The sequence below is a fragment of the Calypte anna genome, chromosome 1 (assembly GCF_003957555.1).
Source record: "Calypte anna isolate BGI_N300 chromosome 1, bCalAnn1_v1.p, whole genome shotgun sequence".
Taxonomy (NCBI): Eukaryota; Metazoa; Chordata; class Aves; order Apodiformes; family Trochilidae; genus Calypte; species Calypte anna.
The window spans coordinates 194,979,975-195,000,000 of NC_044244.1; the positions used below are offsets into that span (position 1 = coordinate 194,979,975).

A 20,026-nucleotide genomic window follows, 5' to 3' on the forward strand; every position below is an offset into this window, starting at 1 on the left:
TATTTGGTACTGGATTCCTTGAATACTGGCCCAGGGAGTGATTTATTTTTCATTAGTGACCAAAGACTGCTTCTCAGCCTTTTATCTTCAACGTGCCTGCCAAAGAAAGGAGGACTAGATGATCAGAGGAAGAAATGAATAAAAGGAGAGGAATGGGATTAAATATGATGGACCAGAGCATGCCTTTCAATGTGAATATGAATCCTTATTCTAAAATTATGATTAATCTATTTAAAAAGTGAATTAAGATCACCTGGTGACTGATCCTCAGCCACCACTGTAGACACCAAAGCCCCTGAATTTATTTTCAAGAGAGGCAGGGAAAATATAATGTCCAATCCAACAGCAGAATGCACTGTTCTCTTGTTACCAACAGTAAAAAGAGAAAGCACATCAGGTGCAGATAAAGTTCACTCCCATCTGAGGGATGAATGGGAGCTACAACAACAGAAGGGACCAAAATTTCTTAAGCTCACCTAGCAAGCCCTAAGCAAGGATGGACTAAAACTGTGCTCTGAAAACACATCAATGCCCAAGATGAAAGGGAGCTACTTGGACAAAAGGATTCTATTGACAGAAGAAGAAAGAGATCAGTTCAGGCTAGAAGGTAGAGAAATGCCTCTCACTGAAGAGGAGAGGGTTACAACTGCTTCCCAACAGAAATGGGCAGAAATGGTCAACCTACCTGTACCTGCTCTCAGGATGAAGCTTGGTAAGCTCAGAAGCCAGAGGAGATGATGTGCCAGCCCAGCACAGGGATAAAACAAGTTGTGTCCCCAGAAATGATACATGGTACTAGGCAAAGGGTAACCATGATCAATGCAGATTGTGTGGCTCCCCTTCCAAATTATCATAGAAGTCTTTCAAGAGTGTTTTAATGCAAACCATTGTTCCAAAATCCTGTTTTATTCATTGAGAGGATGCCATATGGTACCAGAACAAAATCAAATTTATGCAAAGCATCATTTCAACAGGCTTCTGTCTATGGGAAGGACAGCTGTATGAGTGTTAAACCACATCTGTACCCTCCTCTATAAATAAAACAGCAAAACCCAACAAGTCTTTTCTGCAATGCATGTAAATTCAGAGTCATCTTTGGGTCCTGAAAATTAGTCCTATTATCATAAATCCACTAAGATCTTTACAAAGATTGACCATCTCAATGACAAAAAAATAGAAACTTAAAGAAGAAATAGTATTTCCAGGCAAACAGAGACACAATATACTGCTTACTGTTCAACAGACACCTTGGTCCTGGTAGAGGACACAAACTTGAAGGACCTTACTTTCATAAAGTTTCCATTTCCCCAAGTGTACAGTTAATTCTACATTAGAAAGGTTTTTCTAGAAGAAATTTGAATGAGGAGTCAAAAGGATAAAGCAAGTATAGCTGGAAATAACTCCAGTTGTAACAGGACATGGTGACAAAGAAATAACTTGCAGGATGTAAAAACATCAGGAATAGAACAAATGGATTTGGGAGACATTTTCAGTGAGGGAGGCAAAGTGCTACTGTAAAAAAGAACCAAAAATTATCAACTTGAATCATAGAATTGGCTGGGTTGGAAGGGACCTCAGAGATCATCGAGTCCAACCCTTGAACCACCGTTGCAGTTCCCAGCCCATGGCACTGAGTGCCACATCCAGTCTCTTTGGAAATATCTCCAGGGATGGAGAATCCACCCCTTCCCTGGGCAGCCCATTCCAGTGTCTGATCACCCTCTCCGTAAAGAAATTCTTTCTAATATCCAACCTAAACCTCCCCTGGCACAACTTGAGACCATGGCCTCTTGTCTTGCTGAGAGTTGCCTGGGAAAAGAGACCAACCCCCCCCTGGCTCCAACCTCCTTTCAGGGAGTTGTAGAGAGCAATGAGGTCTCCCCTGAGCCTCCTCTTCTCCAGCCTCAACACCCCCAGCTCCCTCAGCCTCTCCTCATAGGATCTGTGCTCGAGTCCCTTCACCAGCCCAGTTGCCTCCTTTGGACCCACTCCAGGACCTCAATCTCCTTCCTGAACTGAGGGGCCCAGAACTGGACACAGGACTCAAGCTGTGGCCTCACCAGCGCTGAGTACAGGGGCAGAATCTCTTCCTGAGCTTCTGACAAGGTGACCAATGTCATTTACACAGTGTTAGGAGATCCCTTCTCCTGTGTATGAACACAGAATGACTGCAAGATTTACCACCTGCCAGGATCTTCTCAGACATTAAAATCTTTCTCTCTGTCAAAGATCTGAAGACTTTGCACTCTGCTAATAGGAATAGATGTCACCTTCAGGGAGCAAAGAAGTGAATTTTTGCATTTAAAGTTGACTATATCTAAAAAGCTAATTTAAAATCAAGATGAACAAACATGACATTTATCACAGGCTCTCACCCTCTCCTTACAGACAACTGTGAAAAGAGGAGAAAGAAAACCAAGTGCTGCTTTACAAACCAAATACCAAAGCTGCAGTCGAGTCAAAGTGTCCTTTTTTAAGTAAAACAGGCAAACAGGCAAATAAATAAGATTTGGAGACTAAAAAAATTCATTCAATTGTCTGGCTATGTGGTGCACTGCAGAGTCATTGTCACTGCACTTCCCAGCTCATGGAGCTTTTCCTTTTTCCATCACTGCGTGAAGAAAATAAAAATAGTTTTAAAAAATAAAGCCTGTCAGATGGCATCATGCCCAACCTGAATCATCCTCCTGGCTGCTTTCAAATATAAGGAATTCTATCTCATGGCTTTTGTTTCTGGAGTCATCTCAAAGTACAGCTCATTATTACAGGTTTTACCAAATCTAAAGAAATTGCAAAGCAAAGCAATTCAGGCACACTTGAGAGCATAACCACTTACCATTAGCTCCCCTCTCTTTTAAAGAAAGATCTATCTCTTGGGATGAAGAAGAATCTCTAGGGATGTGGTATCAGAGATGAACACAGAGAGAATAACAGCAAAAGAAAGAGGCAAAAAGGGTGGCTCAGCAGAAAGAGGTAAAATGAGACAAAAAAGAAAAAGCTGTTGGGAAATTAATCTGAAGTTGAAGATTATTAAAGGCTGAGAGGAATCCAATGTGTTTTCTTATAAGAAACTCATTCCAAGCTAATCTGGGACTCCTTGCTAAGATAGAAACTTCACAGCTCAACTATCACAGCATTTTAAGTGTCAACAGAGGAATTAATCTGAATAAAACAAGTTTCTATACAGTATATACTATGTATTATCAGTCAATAATAACTAAGCCAGAGCCCAGAGGAGGTCTGTATCACTGAGGTTTTAAAATGCATTTCATGATTGTTCAGAAGCCCACCCTACACAGAATCAGCTTTTTTTTTGGGCCCCTAACTTCAATCTGGTGCTGTTTTTCCTTGGGGCTTATCACCAGGAGGGCATCATAGCAATTAGATTTTCACTTCCACCAACCACTTTTAATATCTTCCACTTCAAAGTCTACAGTAACAGCATTTCAGAGTGTCAGGAAATGAAAACTCCTGTCTCCATTTGATATTTCAGAAGGACCTCAAGGGGAGAAAATCGAGTCATTCCGATGGGAATTTTGCCAATATGTAATTACTGAACTCCCTGCTTCCTAATGTGCATGAAGGATCAATACAAACTTCCTGTTACTCACTGAAACACAACACAGAGGTATTTCAGGTTGGAGCACAGGACACATTCTGCCCTTAAAAGGAAAACAAAATTTAAAAAAAAAAACAGAAATAGGGACAGGGGTGTTTAGAGTCTCTATATTCAAGCAACAAGATCTGTTTCTCACCTCCTGTAATTCTCCTTTCCAAGCATTAAGCAAGCTTTGATTTGGTTTACCTGGACATCACTAAAAGTTCCATCTCTAGCAGTTTAGTTGCAGTTTGTTTTAGGCACAATACAAAGTGTATTTTTATTATTTCTAATAACAAAATGGGAAAAATACTGAAAGAAACAAAGAACAAAGCAATTACTGAGCTGTAGAAGTAAGCTATGTATGAGAGCTTTCTGAAGAACCATAAAAACAGGTATTAAAAGAAACAAACCACTTGAAACTAACAGGTTATTAGAGGGACATTAAATCTCCCAAGGTATTTAAATTGAAACTAGAAATCTAAAGACCAAGTTCATCTAGTTCACTGGAATTATAAAATTAAAAGGCAGATAAAACAACATATAAAAATGTGATAAAGCGAGTGCATTACAAAGGGATGCCTGATTAATCTAGCTCTGAACAGATGTTGATATACCAGTATGAGGAAAACTGTAAAAGAGAAATGAGAGGGAAAGGCCCCTTGACCAAGGTACCAGCTACAAGAAAGCAATGTGGAATCCAACAGATTTACCTAAAAAAAAAAGTAAAAAAAAATAAAATAAAAGTATTTATATTCCTAAAGAAGTGCATTCTGATCAGCCCTAACAAACTGAAACAAGGAAAAATGAAGGTAAAAGATCTAGAAATCAGGCTTATTTGGCAGCAGCAGCATCTCCTAAAAGGAGCCATGAATCCTCGAAGAGTTTCCAACAAGAACGACACAGGTGAAGAAAACACCAGGAGAAAGGAAGGAAAGGAGGTAGGAACGTGGGCTCCTCCTCAATGCCTTAACACCAACACAGACACAGCCATACCATGTTCTGGCCACAAGTTTCTCAGCCACAACCCAGAGCTGCTTCCAGCTCAGCAAAATGCTGGGAGGAGGCCCAAAAAGCTGAGGTCAGTCTTGAGGTTTCAGTGTTCAGGGCAGTGCTTCTCCATCTCCCTGTCTGCTTCTCTCTTTCCTCAGTTTCTCCAGATTATCCCAGTGTCTGCTGATATCTTTCTGAAGAGGTGAATCAGCTCAGTGATTTACTGGCTTGGGGAAGGGCAATGAGGTAATTTAAAAAAAAAAAAAAATCAAATTAATTATTAACAACTCAATTTGATTTTTATTCCCAGGGCTCCTTTGTGAGCAGATCCAATGTGCTGTGTCAAGCTATCCAATTGATTTCTGGCCTTACACACTTTCAATTCCAGCTGCAGGAATCATTCCCTTGGCATTCATCATACCAGGTGCACTAATATTTCTGTAGCAATATATATTTATTGATATAAATATATTTATATTCATATAAATATGTAGTAATATATATTGAATATATATTTATTCACCTTTACGCCATTCTGTGTTCTGTTTGTGTTCTTAAAAAACAATTAAAAGGTAGTCAGGGAAAATAAAAAAAAAGCTCTGGCCACTCCTAATAAAGCACAGGAAAAGAAAGCACAGTTCAGACCTGGGAAGTGTGGGTGTTTTCCCATGCACAACCCTTGGTGTCCATGTCTTACAAAAGCAATGACTGAACTGCTTCTGAATTGCCCCAGGTTATAATTAAGCTTTTCTTTTCCCAAGTGTTTTGCTACTGTGTGGCAAAGACACTAGAAAATTAAATCCTTCCAGGAGGCCTACTAAGGCTGACCTTGCTCTTATGTATATTCTACTAAAAATAAATGAGTGAAAGCTAATGCTACAGGAATGCAAATTTTAAAGCTCCACTTTTCTTCTTTAAAAAAATAATAATAATAAAAAAACCACTCTTTCAGTCCCAGAAATCCAATATTTGTGTTCCCAATGCATATTTAAATTTAGTGAATCATCCATTGCTGGGCTAAGCTCTCCTCAACTCTAAAATGTGTGGGTTACCTATGTAACTGCAGTGCTTGAGCATCCCAGACTTATCCTCAGCATCCTTGGAAGAGGAGAGGATTTTATCAACAATTATACAAATATTTAGAGGGTGTGTGTCAGGAGGATGGGGCCACTCTTTGCTCACTGCTACCCTGTGGCAGGACAAGAAGTAACAGGCATAAACTTGAACACTGGAAGTTCCATCTAAACACGAGAAGAAAGTTTTTTACTCTGAGGGAGGCAAAGCACTGGAACAGAGTGGTGGGGGAGTCTCCATCTCTGGTGAAAAACCAAAACCTGCCTGGATACCATCCTGTGCAACCTGCTCGAGCTGAACCTGCCCTGGCAGGGGGGTTGGACAAGATTTCCAGAGGTCCCTTCCAACCCTTAACATTCTGGGATTCTCTGACAGGCTTCTAGAGGGGGCTTGAGTCCCAAGAAACACATAAAAGTGATGCCAGGACTTTGAAACACCAAAGCTTTCCTCTAGCCACTAGACCACCCCTTCACCTCTCAGCAAGACAAGAGGCCATGGTCTCAAGTTGTGCCAGGGGAGGTTTAGGTTGGAGATTAGAAAGAATTTCTTTATGGAGAGAGTGATCAGACATTGGAATGGGCTGCCCAGGGAAGGGGTGGATTCTCCGTGTCTGGAGATATTTCAAAAGAGACTGGATGTGGCACTCAGTGCCATGGGCTGGGAACTGCAGCAGTAGTGGATCAAGGGTTGGACTTGATGATCTCTGAGGTCCCTTCCAACCCAGCCAATTCTATGATTCTGTGATTCCTTGTCACAAGAAAAATTCGTGAGTTCACCACAAGAGCTCCCCTAAAGAAAGCTCTGAATTGAAATCCCACCCCAGTAAGAACTGGGTACTTGCCAAAAGCAACATTTTTATTACCAATTCTTAAAATGTTTAGCATAACAGAGTCCTCTTCCTACTGGAACTGTTGAACACTATCACAAATGAAGCAAAAATGATGACCCAGAACTTGGGTTTGGTTTTTTGAGGCAGGATTGCTTTTTTTCTTTTTTCCAAACAATCTTTCACAAAGCCTTTCATGAGCTGTTCCTCAGAAGAGGGTTAATAGGGCAGATTACAAAATGTGGAGGTTGGACTCTGAAGTTTAACAAATAATTACGAAAGCAATTGGAAGGGAAATATGCTGAGGCCAGAATAAAGATAGCTACAACAGCTAAAAATAAAAAAAAAATGTTTTCCTCACTTTTGAAGCCAGTTTTACTTCTTCTCTTACTGGGGCTCTAACTGTGTCTATCACATCTAGACCTAGACAAGTGCAGGGCATTATGAATCCGTATTGAATGGGGGGTTTTGGGTTTTGTTTTAAAGGGAACATTCCACAAAAAATAACAGTAAATACAAAACAAAAATGCTAGAATCTATCCTTGGTTGGTTTTTTCAGAATGCAGAAAGCAGTGTGGACAAATATGCTGCTATACAGCTCCTTAGCAGGACATTTTATTCCCAGTCCAAGATTTCCACATTTAAATAGACTCCAAGGAATAAACTTCCATTACAATAAGCTCATACCCTATTCCATAATATTTCAATGTTTTTTTCCTAGAGGATGGGAAAAGAAAGCATTATTTTGCTAATAAAGGTGCCCCCAAGATGATAGCAAACAGACCAATTACTTTGAAGTACACCTGGGAGGATTTTGCAAGTAAATTTGAAGGAAAAACAGTTGACATAAGCAGATCATTTGAAATATCAATCTAGAAAGTTCACTGAAAGCAAGTGCTTAGTGCTGGGAAATGCAATCAGAGTCTAAAGAGATTAGGCTGAGATGATGTAAAGTTAGAATATTACATGCAATAAGCTTCATGCTGAAGGGCAGGTTTGAAGCTATTAGAGCCTCAACTGGAAAACAAAAGAGAATATATTTTAAATGTTGTTTTAAGGCAGGCAAGGAAACAACCAAAACAGAGAAGCTTACTCTTCAGTCACTGCTAGAATTAAGCAGTGACCAATACCATGTTGGAGCAATGAACCATTTAAATTTTCATCATACATAACTCCTTCCAGTTCTCCTTTCCTCTTTCCTGCTTTCATGTTCAATGTCTGCACCAACTTCTCTAAACCTAAGGGTCTGTCCAGAACAGAAAGCACAGCTTTTGGGAGCTGGGGACATCCAGCCCAGCACCATCCAGCCTCACCACCCATAAAGATACCAACTTGAAGCACTGTGTGCTGTGGGGATCATCTCAGAAGCTCTGCAGTTCTCTTGTAGCCACTGAACAGTCAGACATCAGGGCTAAGTAGCTGGAGAGTCAAATATGCCCCCTGGATGGGGGATGGCAGAGAATAATGTGTCCATGTTGTTTTCCACATAGTTGTAGCTTTTGTTTGAGTAGAATTTCTTCAAAATCCAAATCAAACCATTCTATGATTCTGTAAGGACATGGAGGGAGCTGCTGGAATGAGTTCAGAGAAGGCCACAAAAATGATGTGAGGGCTGAAGCAGCTCTGCTATGAAAGGCAGAGAGAATTGGGGTTGTTCAGCCTGGAGAAGGCTCAAAGGAGACCTCAGAGAACCTTCCAGTAAATGAAGGGGCTAGGGAGGGACTTCTGGCATGGAGTGACAAGAATGAGGGGGAGTGGTTTCAGGCTGAAAAAGGGGAGATTTAGGTTAGACATTAGGAAAAAACGCTTTGCTGTGACAGCAGTGAGCCCCTGTCCCAGGTTGCCCAAGGAAGCTGTGGCTGCCCCATCCCTGGCAGTGTCTCAGCCCAGGTTGGATGGGGCTTGGAGGAACCTGGGCTGTGGGAGGGGTCCCTGCCCATGGAACTGGATGAACTTGAAGGTCCCTTCCAACCCAAACCATTCTGTGATTCAACAGAATCCCCTTGCTTCCCTCCCTTTCTTGATCTCAGCATGGATTTCCCCCATATGTTGAGGCTGATTAAAGGCTGATAATGACTCACTCCATTCTTTTGCCCTACCTGGATGGTAGGAAATCAATGCTGAGATGCTGTGTGCCAAAAGAGAGCATGTGGGAATAAAGAAACCATCCAGCAACTACAGTCTGACTCAGATGTACAGCAAACCCTGCCTGATGACATTCCCTCTTTCAGCAGCAGTAATAGCAGAAAATCCCATCTGTAACTTCTCTGCAGAACTGCCTTAAATGAAAAATCCTAAGGCTACCTGAAACACGAAAGAAAGGAACCTGAAAAGTTACTGTTTTTCTGAGAGAGGAAGGGGAGAGAGGAAGGGGAGAGAGGAAGGGGAGAGAGGAAGGGGAGAGAGGAAGGGGAGAGAGGAAGGGGAGAGAGGAAGGGGAGAGAGGAAGGGGAGAGAGGAAGGGGAGAGAGGAAGGGGAGAGAGGAAGGGGAGAGAGAGAGGAAAAGGAAGAAGTGGGGGGGCAAAGGGGGAGGAAAGTAAAAGGAAAACCCAAACGAAAAAAAAAAAAGATAAAGGCCTGAGTTTTCATTCATGAGCAAAACATCACCTGGAGCAACTCAAGAGTTTATACATTTTGTTTTTTCTTAAACATACAAGATTTAAAACCTGGAAAAAAAAAAACATCTGTGTCCTCCTGTGGGAGGAATGCAAGGAATATCTACAGAATTACATCCTGAAGTTCTCCATATCCTACAGTGCAAGAAAGCTCTGGTGCTTGCCTGACATAGTCTGAGGCCAGCACTAGACCAGGCTCTGGCAGGAAAGAAGTGGAAACTCTCTCAAAGAGCAAGCAAGTCTATAATGAGCATCACACAAACACCCTTTCCTACAAAGCAAACCTTGTTAAGTACTCGTGGAGGAAAAATTCACCCATTTCACCTACAAAAAAGAGAATTTCACTCTGTGACCCTAAAACGAGGTTTTTGGATCATTTTAGCTCCCTGTTGTAGGTGACCCATTTGACTTCAGAGAAAGCCAGGTCTGCAATCCTATTTCTCCAAGACACGTAAGTAATTTTTCAGGTATCTCTGGGTTTTTTCACAGTGAGTTCAAAACAGGCACAGGAAGGGGTCACAGCAGCATGGTTTCCAGTTGGGAAGCAGCTCTCTGCCTGAACAAATGGTGTTGATCAGGGAAGATGAAAAACTGATGAAGAAATAACATCTAATAGAGAAATACTCTGCCCCAAGACTGTCAGTGTCCAGACTCTCTTTAATGCTACACAGCTCTACAGGACTTCCTTCATCTAATACTGCATCTGATTCCTAAATGCTGGATCTGGTCCAAATGAAAAATCCTCATCCCACCAGAATTGGCAATTACTAAAAATTCAGCCTACAGGGTAGCAGCATCTTGAGTTTCTGCTGCTAATAACAAGCTCATTAAAACACTCTGTAAATCAGAGAGCTTGGAGGGTTGTGTTTTATGACCACAAAGTTGATACTTTGAAATCCTACTAGCTGGAATTCCTACAAAACACACTCTGGTGTTCTGCACCATACATCCAGGACTTATAAAAAAGCAGATGTGAAGGAAGAAACTGAGAGAGAGGCAGGGATAAGGTTATATACAGTGTGCTGGCTGCACTCACCTCCTGCTGTTACAGAGGGGCAGATGTTCAGCTCACCCCCAACACCACATTTTTGGCTAATTCTGCTTCCCCACCTAAAGACCACCTACCTTTGACTTCTCAAACCTAAAAGTCAAGTCTCAAACTAACATCTTGAACCTTATCCAGCTGTCCACACGCTTTTCCCCTTTCTCCAGTTCCTCTAGTTAAGAGAGAAATCAGGGCAATATTGCCTGGATGAGGCTACCAAGGGAAAATACCCCCCTGCTCCCAGAGCCAGCTGGAGATCCTTTAAGAAATGCAGACTCTGCACACATCATTCCAGGGTCACCCCAAGGATACTGAATTCAGCAAACAAGTCCAAAGGAACTCAGGAATAACACAAAACCAAATAAAGTAAAATAAAGCCCCAGGACACAGCTGGGAAACAGATACACTGCTGGACATCAATCTTCATTTTGAAATAAAGTTTGGAATTTCCCTCAGGAAAGCTCTGGAACGTGGAGGGCAGGTTGAGACACCAGTTGCTGGAAAGGCAAAGAACTGGAGAGGAATCTCATGAGGCTGGAGGTGAGAAGGGGAGGTTGTGCACAAAGGGTGCATCTCCCCAGGGGGACTGCCAGAGAGGGCTACTTCTGCCTCCCAAATTCCATACATTGAAGTACATCCTCTGCCAGAGGTCCATGGATCTTACTGTAAAGGAGGTAATGATCCTGCAGATGCTGACTGCACTCATCACTCAGAAAATGCCCATTTTTCAGTCACTGATCACAGTGCAGATGCAGTGTATTTCTTCAAGGAAATTAATTTTTAAAAACGGATGAAACAAAAATTATCTTGTTCAGATACTTCAGGGGTTTGAGCTAGGGCAAAACCCAAAGTATTTTAACTTTAATCTTGCCTGAAACCTGGAATTTTAACAATGCCCAGAAATATCAGTGTGACTCTCTACACAGAGCTACACGGAGATAGTCAGATCAATTAAGAGTTGGGCTGATTCCAACGGGATGAGGTTCAACAAGGCCAAGTGCCGGGTCCTGCACTTTGGCCACAACAACCCCATGGGGAGCCCCAGGCTGGGGACAGAGTGGTTGGAGAGCAGCCAGGCAGAAAGGGACCTGGGAGTCTGGATTGCCAGGAAGCTGAAGAGGAGCCAGCAGTGTGCCCAGGTGGCCAAGAAGGCCAATGGCATCCTGGCCTGGATCAGGAAGAGCGTGGCCAGCAGGTCCAAGGAAGTGATTCTGCCCCTGTGCTCAGCTCTGGTGAGGCCACAGCTTGAGTCCTGTGTCCAGTTCTGGGCCCCTCAGCTCAGGAAGGAGATTGAGGTGCTGAAGCAGGTCCAAAGGAGGCAACTGGGCTGGTGAAGGGACTCGAGCACAGATCCTATGAGGAGAGGCTGAGGGAACTGGGGCTGTTCAGCCTAAAGAAGAGGAGGCTCAGGGGAGACCTCATCGTTCTCTTCAACTCCTTGAAAGGAGGTTGGAGCCAGGGGAGGGTTGGTCTCTTTTCCCAGGCAACTCTCAGCAAGACAAGAGGCCATGGTCTCAAGTTGTGCCAGGGGAGGTTTAGGTTGGAGATTCGAAAGAATTTCTTTCTGGAGAGGGTGATCAGACATTGGAATGGGCTGCCCAGGGAAGGGGTGGATTCTCCATGTCTGGAGATATTTCAAAAGAGACTGGATGTGGCACTGAGTGCCATGGGCTGGGAACTGCAGCAGTAGTGGATCAAGGGTTGGACTTGATGGTCTCTGAGGTCCCTTCCAACCCAGCCAATTCTATGATTCTATGATTCTATGATAAAGTCTGATATTAGTGATGCTCTGTTTGGTTTGTTGGGTTTTTTTTGTTTTGTTTTTTTATTGTAACATTCTCTATAAACTTCCCTCCTCTTAACACAAATATTCCTTCTTGGTAGTACTTGCATAAACACAGAATAGCCAAATATCTTGTTTCATGCAGCAAATCAGTTTCTCAGACTGAAAATATGCCTGCAATTAATGAGGCAGGTTAGAAAACCTGCCCATAGAAAACTCAAAGCAACTGAAGCTGGGTGGCTTTTCCCTGATAACCTTTTGTAAGTGGGTTCCCTTCTACCATTATAAACTTAATTTTGATACATATATTGAATTTAAACTCTTAGCATTTTCTGAACCTTCTGAGATCCATGAACCTTCCTGAAATCCTCTATATAGATTTTTGAAGCAGAGAAACAGTCAAGTGGGTTTGCACTTGCATGCACAGCAAGATGAAATGCCCATATACTGCTGAGCTGTTGGGATTGGAGACCACTCCCTGAGTCCCTCTGAACATTTCTGCAGCTATTGTTAAATCTTTCCTTTGTTGAAAAACATCTCACCCACTGATCTGTGAAAGGCTCCAGCAAATATGGAAAATGCATTACATAAATAGCAATTTCACACACAAAGACACAACAAACCCCAGACGAAAAACATTTTTGTCTTTCAATTATAACAGACTAATTTTTATCTGTGACTAAAAGCTCATTTAAAGGCATTTAGAAGTCAGCTGTGTTCCCTTACCATAATTTATTTCACATTAATCTTCTTATTTCTAGCTACACACATATATATATTCTGCAAATTTGTGCCTGGCAGTTCAGAAGCCTCTCTGCCTTGGTTTGCACATAAACAAAACTGTAAAAATGCCACTGCTCTGTTACCATTTGGAGTGGCAGATGTCCAATTGCCAGCTGTACAAGTACTGAATATGAAGCACTAATTACAGAGTAATCAAATGCTTTGTTAAACCATATTTAAGAATTTTATTGTCACCTATACAAGTATTAGCAGATAAACACACATGTGGTTCATTAGCACAGCTTCCCCCAAGTTTTCAGCATCTCCATAATGTGTTGGAGAAATGAGAACTCTTGATTGGATGAATGCAGACTTTCCAAAAGCCTTTGACCTTGTCTTTCAATGAAAAAAACTCTTGGGAAAACAGAAAATTAAGCTGTCCTGAGATGAAAGGCAGAGTTGCATCATGGATTAAAAAACAGCAAAGAGATTAAGAAAAAAAAAAAAAAGAGGAAGAATTAAAAAAAAAAAACAACAAACAAAAATCATATAGATTATTAATTATGGCAAAATGCATCAAAACAGTTCCACAAGTTAATCTTCAGACTTAAATCAAGTATATACATTTACAATCTGCTGAGGGAAATAACTTAATGCACCAGTATTTGCCACTGACTCGAAATCACTTAAAATCATTAAATGAATAAGAAAGCCCAACCACAGAGACCATCTGTCTGCCCTAGGAGTTTATTTCTGCTACATTATTCTCTGAAGGATGGAACCCCTCTTTCAACTCCTTTTTGTTCATAGCAGAAAAAACCCAAAAAAAAAAAACAAAAAAACCAAACAAAAAAAAAAAAAAAAAAAAACAAAAAAAAACCCCACAACAAAAAACAGAAGTCTTCATCTTAAAAACCCTCTCCCAGCTGAGCACCATTCTGTCCACTCCACTTGACCTTATTCTACCCACCAGCAATTAGTTTAATGTTCCCTTTAAATTTTTGCTGCCCCCTAAGTTGAAGGAGCTCCCTCCAGGAGCCTGATAGATTTAAAGAGAAAAACCTGTGGGGTGGCTTCCTGTAATTATGTCATTAAAGTTACACACTCAAATCCCTTTCAGCCTTAAAGTCTGGGAGGCTGGGACATGGTCTTCTCTTAAATCACACTTTAGAACTCATCTGTGTCATAATATCTTGAAATAATTCAGCTGCAGACAGGCAGTGGGGCTGATCCCACTCAGTTAATCCTGATGATTTTTCCCTCACTTGCCACTTCATTATTGAAAAATCAGATCTCTTGAAGCCAGGAAGAGTTTGCATAATTTTATTTTTTTAAACTCTCAGGGATTCTACCTTACCCAGCAGTCTCTGGCTGCTTTCCAAACCCTCTGGCAAAAGAGACAAACTCCAGCAGGATGTGGAAAAAGAACAGGTGAGAGTACATATGTGGCAGTCAAAACTCAACATTAAGGACATGATTCTTATTTTAAGTATATTTTGTGAGTTTTTAACTTCTAAAGTAATGATCCTCAGGCAAAACAGAGAGCTCTGCATCTTTGACAGCTGTCTTTATTGAGCAAAGCTTACAAAAAACACCAGTGTCACTGCTTGAATGGCAATCTATGCATTAATGAGATATCTTGCATCTAACAACCTCTAAGTCATCTCTAACTCTTGTCAGAAGCAAAAATGGAGAAGCTGATTACAGGTTGGGTAGAGAATGGACTCAGAATTACCCTAAAAAAGAGGACTTAGAATGGTTGGTAGAAGCTCAACATGAGCTGGTAATGTGCACCTGCAACCCAGAAACCAACTGTGTCCTGAGCTGCATCAAAAGCATCATGGCCAGCAGGTTGAGGGAAGGGATTCTCCCTCTCTGCTCCACTCCAGTGAGACCCCTGTGGTTTTGTGTCCAGTTCTGGGACAAACGAGGCCACAAAAGTGGGCTGAGGGCTGGAGCAGCTCTGCCATGAAAAGAGTTGGGGTTGATCAGCCTGGAGAAGGCTCTGAGGAACCTCAGAGCACCTTCCAGGACCTGAAGCCTCCAAGACCCATGGGGACAGAGTTTTTAGCAGGGCTTGTAGCAACAGGACAAGAGGTGATGGTTTCAAACTGAAATAGGGGAGATTCAGACTAGATAGAAGGAAGAAAATTTTTACACTGGGCTTGCCCAGGGAAGCTGTGGCTGCCCCAGCCCTGGCAGTGTCTCAGTCCAGGTTGGATGGGGCTTGGAGGTTGGATGGGGCTGGTAGGAGGTGTTCCTGCCCATGCAGGGGGATTGGATCTTGATGATCTTTAAGGTCCCTTCAACCCAAACTATTCCATTTCAGGAAGAGCAGCAAAAGCAGCTAGAAACACAGGCAGATCCTCATGAGTATTTTTTTCCTAAATAAGTGTCCCATAAGAAAAGCACAGATACAAGTATTTATTTACCAGATCTCTAGTGAAAGGGAAAAGAAATGGATTTAACTCTGCTAATGAGAAAAATATTTTCTTATATGAAGACAACAGAAAGTACTGTGACAAGAGCAGATGCCCAGAAAGAAACAATTTCCTCAATTCCACGAGAAGCCTGGAGCTATTCTCCAGATGCTTGATGCTGTAAATGCCAACATAAGGGTATCTCTCTCAAAAGCAGTCATGTTGAAGATGATGCATATTACTCATAGACAATTATAGCTTGAGGCAATGTTTCACATACTGGGAAACATCACTCAAGTTTGATCCAAACACAGCACTGAGTTGATAACAACAACAAATTTGCCCCATGATTCTCCTGACTGAGAATTACAAGCCCTTGGGTACCACACGGGGCTGCTCTGAATTTCAAGTGTTTGTTTAAATTGATGAATTGAAATTTGAGAAGTTTAAATTGGATCTCTATCTTTTCCAGAAAGGAAATGAAGATCAGTTATATCCACTCCTCACATTCTGAAAGATAAACTCTTCTTGCAATGATGGAAGAGAAAGCAAGAAGGGTAAGGATGTCATCCAGACATCCACAGCAAAACAGTCCCCTAAACTGAACACCACCTGGGCTAAACCAGGCTGAAACATCAACCCAGCTAAAATGAGTAACATTTAAACACTTAAATGTTAAAAAACAGCACTTGACCTTGCTCTGTTGCTTGGTTAGGAGGATGCTGGTTTTATCCTTTATTATTTTGCTTATGCTGGTGTACAAAAATGGGGTAATTCAGCTCAGAGCTGGAAAAAAAAACCAAAACAACACAACCATCTCTACTGCTTCCCCACAAGAGTGAATTCTAAACTTCTGAGAAACCCTGAAAAAGGAATTACTACACCACACAGTAGATTTAATCACTGAGGGATGCTAAGAGTTGTTTTAGGGCTTAGCATAGTTAAGCTGGCAAAATAATACCCTTCAACTGGTTTTCCATTTCAGTTGTTGTAATATTCTACAGAAGGCCGTAGAGCAATTAGTCATCCACCTCCACAAGGGAGGAAAATTGGCAAGGTTCAGGCTCAGAAAGGCAAGAAAAAGCATTTTTCATTATTAAACATAAGAATCTTTGCATACAGGTCATTGTGTTTGGGGTATATTAAGAGAAGAAAAATAGAGAGAGCTGCAAAACCACCATAATTCACCTTCACAGCTTTGAATGCCAACAACTTTTTAGCTACCACCATTAAGGAATTCTTTAAGGAGTGAATGGCAAAGAACTCACTGCATGTGGGCTTCAGGAACACAATGTAGCAACTGGTACTAAAATTAGCATATTAAAAACAAATTCCTAAATAGCACAAAGATGTCATTTGCACAAGCTTTCAGTTTGGCTCTTCAGACTGCAACCTAATGGAAGCATAATATTTGATTTGGACCTCCAAGCATTCTTCAGGTTTTGGGGCCTACAACAGCTTCGTATAAATTATTCCTAACAAATATTTAATGCAAAAATTTTTAAATAAACCAGCAGCTTAACTGAGTGGTACCAAGAGAGCAAGAAGTCAGAAACTGATTTTCATTTTTCTGTAATATAGGCTGAATGTGAGCTTTAAAAACAGCGTCAGCAACATCAATTATTACAGTAAGAACTTTGAGATGAGAAAAATATTTTTGTATTTTCTGGTTTGTTTGCTCTCTGAATTTAAACTTTTGATAGAGTAAGGGGCCATAAAAGCACAGCAATTGGCAGAAGACCACTGGGCCACAAAGAACCTGAATATACCCTCAGTTCTTCTGCTAAACACTAATTTCAGGGTAACATCTCTCTGATCTTCCAAAATAATTAGCTTCATGTCAAGCATTTTAGAGTAAGTTGGGAAAGACCCCCTGGTTTGTTTTCTGAAAGGTATCTTGCCAATCAACTTTTGCTGGCTAAGAATTAAATGCAGTGGGTTCATATCCTCCAAAAAATATCATCCTCTCACCCTGAAAGTGCAATTACAGAATTACTGATGAAGAAAATCTAAACCCCAGACATCTCTACTAAAATTATCCACTGTGAAGCTAATCCTAAAATAAAGTTGGATTATTTACTGATTTGCTTTTTAAACTTGGACCATTTTAAAAGCTGTAATTTGCAGCACAGCCCTTACATGTATATTTTTCAGCACAACCAAAAAACCAACAAACTATGGCCCTGAACACTAAAACAGTAAGAAGGGACCAGCCCTTCTATAATTAGTCCCTTTTTCTTCAGAGCACACCTTTCTACCTCCCACCATTCTCCTCATCCTCATCTTCCTTCTGCATAATCTAGAAACGGATTAAAAGTATCAGTTCAGAAGAGCAACAATGTGGGGATTATTTAAAAAAAAATCCATGCTAGTCTAATTTATTTTTATGTGTGTGGTGCAATGGAGCCTCCTCTTCCCAATGAGCATTATCTCAGAAATTACTTTTTACCACGAAGAAAACTCCAAAAGACAAGTTCTGCAAAAGTCTCATGCTATTTAAGAACTTCTAAGTTCATCCTGGTTTTAAAAGCATTTAACTTTGTTCCCTCTTCAACCAGCCTGCCTCTTCTCAGCCATAAATCTACACACCAACTTCCTTTTTCCTCTGAGTTTCTATGCTGCTGTTATTCAGATCCTCTACTCCCTTCCCATTCCCACACTCCAAAACCTCTTCTGCAATTTTTCCTTTTGGTCCTTCACCCGTGTCAGTGTCTGTAACCAGGACTCACAGCTTGGAATGGACACCCAGAACAGAACCTTCCATCTCCTGCATGCCAAGCTCTTCCCAAGCACTGCTGAAGCATCCCAGCTATGCAAAAGGCCTTCTCAGATTGCCCACTCCAGGCACTTCAGGGTAGGTGAGCTGGGTCACTTCAGGACTATTTTCCAAGAGTCTTAACACTTCAAAAGCAGCTGCCTCTTGTGAAAGCTTTTTGTGGGCCAGGCCATCTGTCAAGTGGTAGCACTTAACTACTACACCCTTTAAAGTCACTGACCAGGGTGCAAAAATATTAATTTTTTTTCAGCAACACATCAGGGACAGAGGGTTTGATCCTTTACCTGCTACCACTGCTCACTTCTTGAGCACCAGCTGGATGACCTGCAGTCAAAGCAGCTTTTTCCTTCCCTGTGATGAGCTCCAACACATCTAAACTTCTGGCTGGCTCTGAATAACAGCTTTTTGAGGTCAAAACAACTGCCTGCTCTCTTGCTACTCTTAAAAGAGCACCACCTGCACCAGAGGGATCCTTCAGGCTATTCCAACTCCCACCACCTGCACCAGAGCAACCTGATGACAGCCAAGACCCAGCAAAGCTGAGCTGGGTGAGGGTGTCTCTGCTTGATGAAGATCTCTCTTGTCCACCAATACCTTCTCCCTCCCTGCTCTCCCTCAACACTTTCACACGGTTTGATCAGCGGGACCTGGGCAGATGCTTCCATCTCCTCCCAAGGCGAGCAGAGCTGCAGACTCACATGGCTTTACCCCAAGCACGAATTGAGTGAAAAATCCCCTCTTCAGCCAGCCACACAACCACCCTGCTCCAGCACTAAGAGCTCCAAGCCTCACCCCACCTCAGCCACCCTCTTGATGCCTCCCCAAACCCCCGGCCACCCTCCTCTTGCCCCACCATCACTTCGGACAGAGGCCAAAGGGACAGATTGTGGGCGAGGAGAGGCAAAAACCACGCCGGGACACAGGGAGAGAGGAGGCTACACCACTCCGTCTTGAAGAGACGGATTTGGGGGGGGGGAGGGAAACAGGAAAACACCCATTTCCACCCACCGGGGGTGGCTGAGGGAGAGGGGCCCCATTACCCCGCCATTTGTCCCCCCCTTCAGGAACGGGGGAGCCATGGACGAGGGGACATTCCCCAGCCGCGGGGCCTAACGGAGTGGCGGCGTGAGGGCCACGGAGGGTTGGCGAGGGGTGACTGAAGCGGCGGAGGGACGCGGCCCCCCCGGAGCCGGGGCAAAGGCGGCCACTCACAGAACTCGGCGATGTAGTAAGAGATGGCGTAGTTCTCCTCACACCACTCCAAGGTGGAGGTCGGTTGGCCCCAGTAACCCTCCCGGTCTCTGACCGGAGCCATCGCGGCGCTCGTTTACAGGCCAGAGCGGTGCAAAGAGAAAAGGGAAGGAGAAGGAGGAGGAGGAGAAAAAGAGAAGGGCGCCGAGCCCGAAGAACGGCGGTAGTGGGGGGCGGGAGCCGCGCTGGGCCCGCCCGGCTGAGGGAGGAGCCGGGAGCGGAGACCCGCGCGTTGCCATGGCGACGGGCTGCGGCCTGCGGCCTGCGGGCGGGGAAGGCCGGAGTGGGCCGGGTTGGAGTGTGAAGGGGGGAAATCTTAAAAAGGAGGAAAACGTTGAGGTGAAAAAGGCAGATTGAAAGAAACCGGAGCGGCTGGGTGTACTTTTGGCTCAGAGGGTCCGCGGGAGGACCTGTGGAGAAGAGGCAGGGTTGGCAGAGCCGCTTTCTCCTCACCCGCTTTTCCAGGTCAGCCGCGAGTGGGTTTGGTGGCACTGAGGTGGTTTCCCCTCTGGGTTTTTCCTTGCAGGCTGTAAAAGAGGGTTTGTAACGTGAGCGAGGCAGCGTGGCGGCTTCATGTTTTTAAATGAAGAGGCAAACGTGTCTCGTAGTCGTGGGCTGGAGGGAGGAAGGAGGTTTTTTTATAGCACTGCCTATTACACGAGGGTTTTCTCTCCTCTGGTGCCTTATTTAGTTTCCTCGGTGCTTACTACGAGTGCTATACTTAACACCCGGAATATGCAAAGTGCTTTGCAAGCAGAGTTGAGATCCAAAGGCAAGTAGGGTTTAAAAAGGGAAAGACTTGAAGCACATGAGGAAAGAACGAGTACAAGTAAAAGCCTAAGGGTGTCCTGTGTTTTTTCTCTTTCAGAAAAAATGGCCAAAGAATTGATGAGAAGCTTCAGACAGATCTTGAGGGCTCAA

At 42.9% G+C, this 20,026-nt stretch overlaps 1 protein-coding gene across 1 annotated transcript in view; it reads right to left on the reverse strand.

Annotated features, from left to right (window-relative positions):
- ACER3 (alkaline ceramidase 3) overlaps positions 1 to 19,300 on the reverse strand; it is a 66,132-nt gene extending 46,832 nt beyond the window's left edge. Inside the window, exon 1 of the mRNA XM_030449413.1 lies at positions 19,067 to 19,300. Coding sequence (XP_030305273.1) covers positions 19,067 to 19,169 — 103 coding nt within the window. The 5' untranslated portion in view covers positions 19,170 to 19,300. The remainder of the gene's footprint in view (positions 1 to 19,066) is intronic.
- Positions 19,301 to 20,026: the final 726 nt, after the last annotated feature.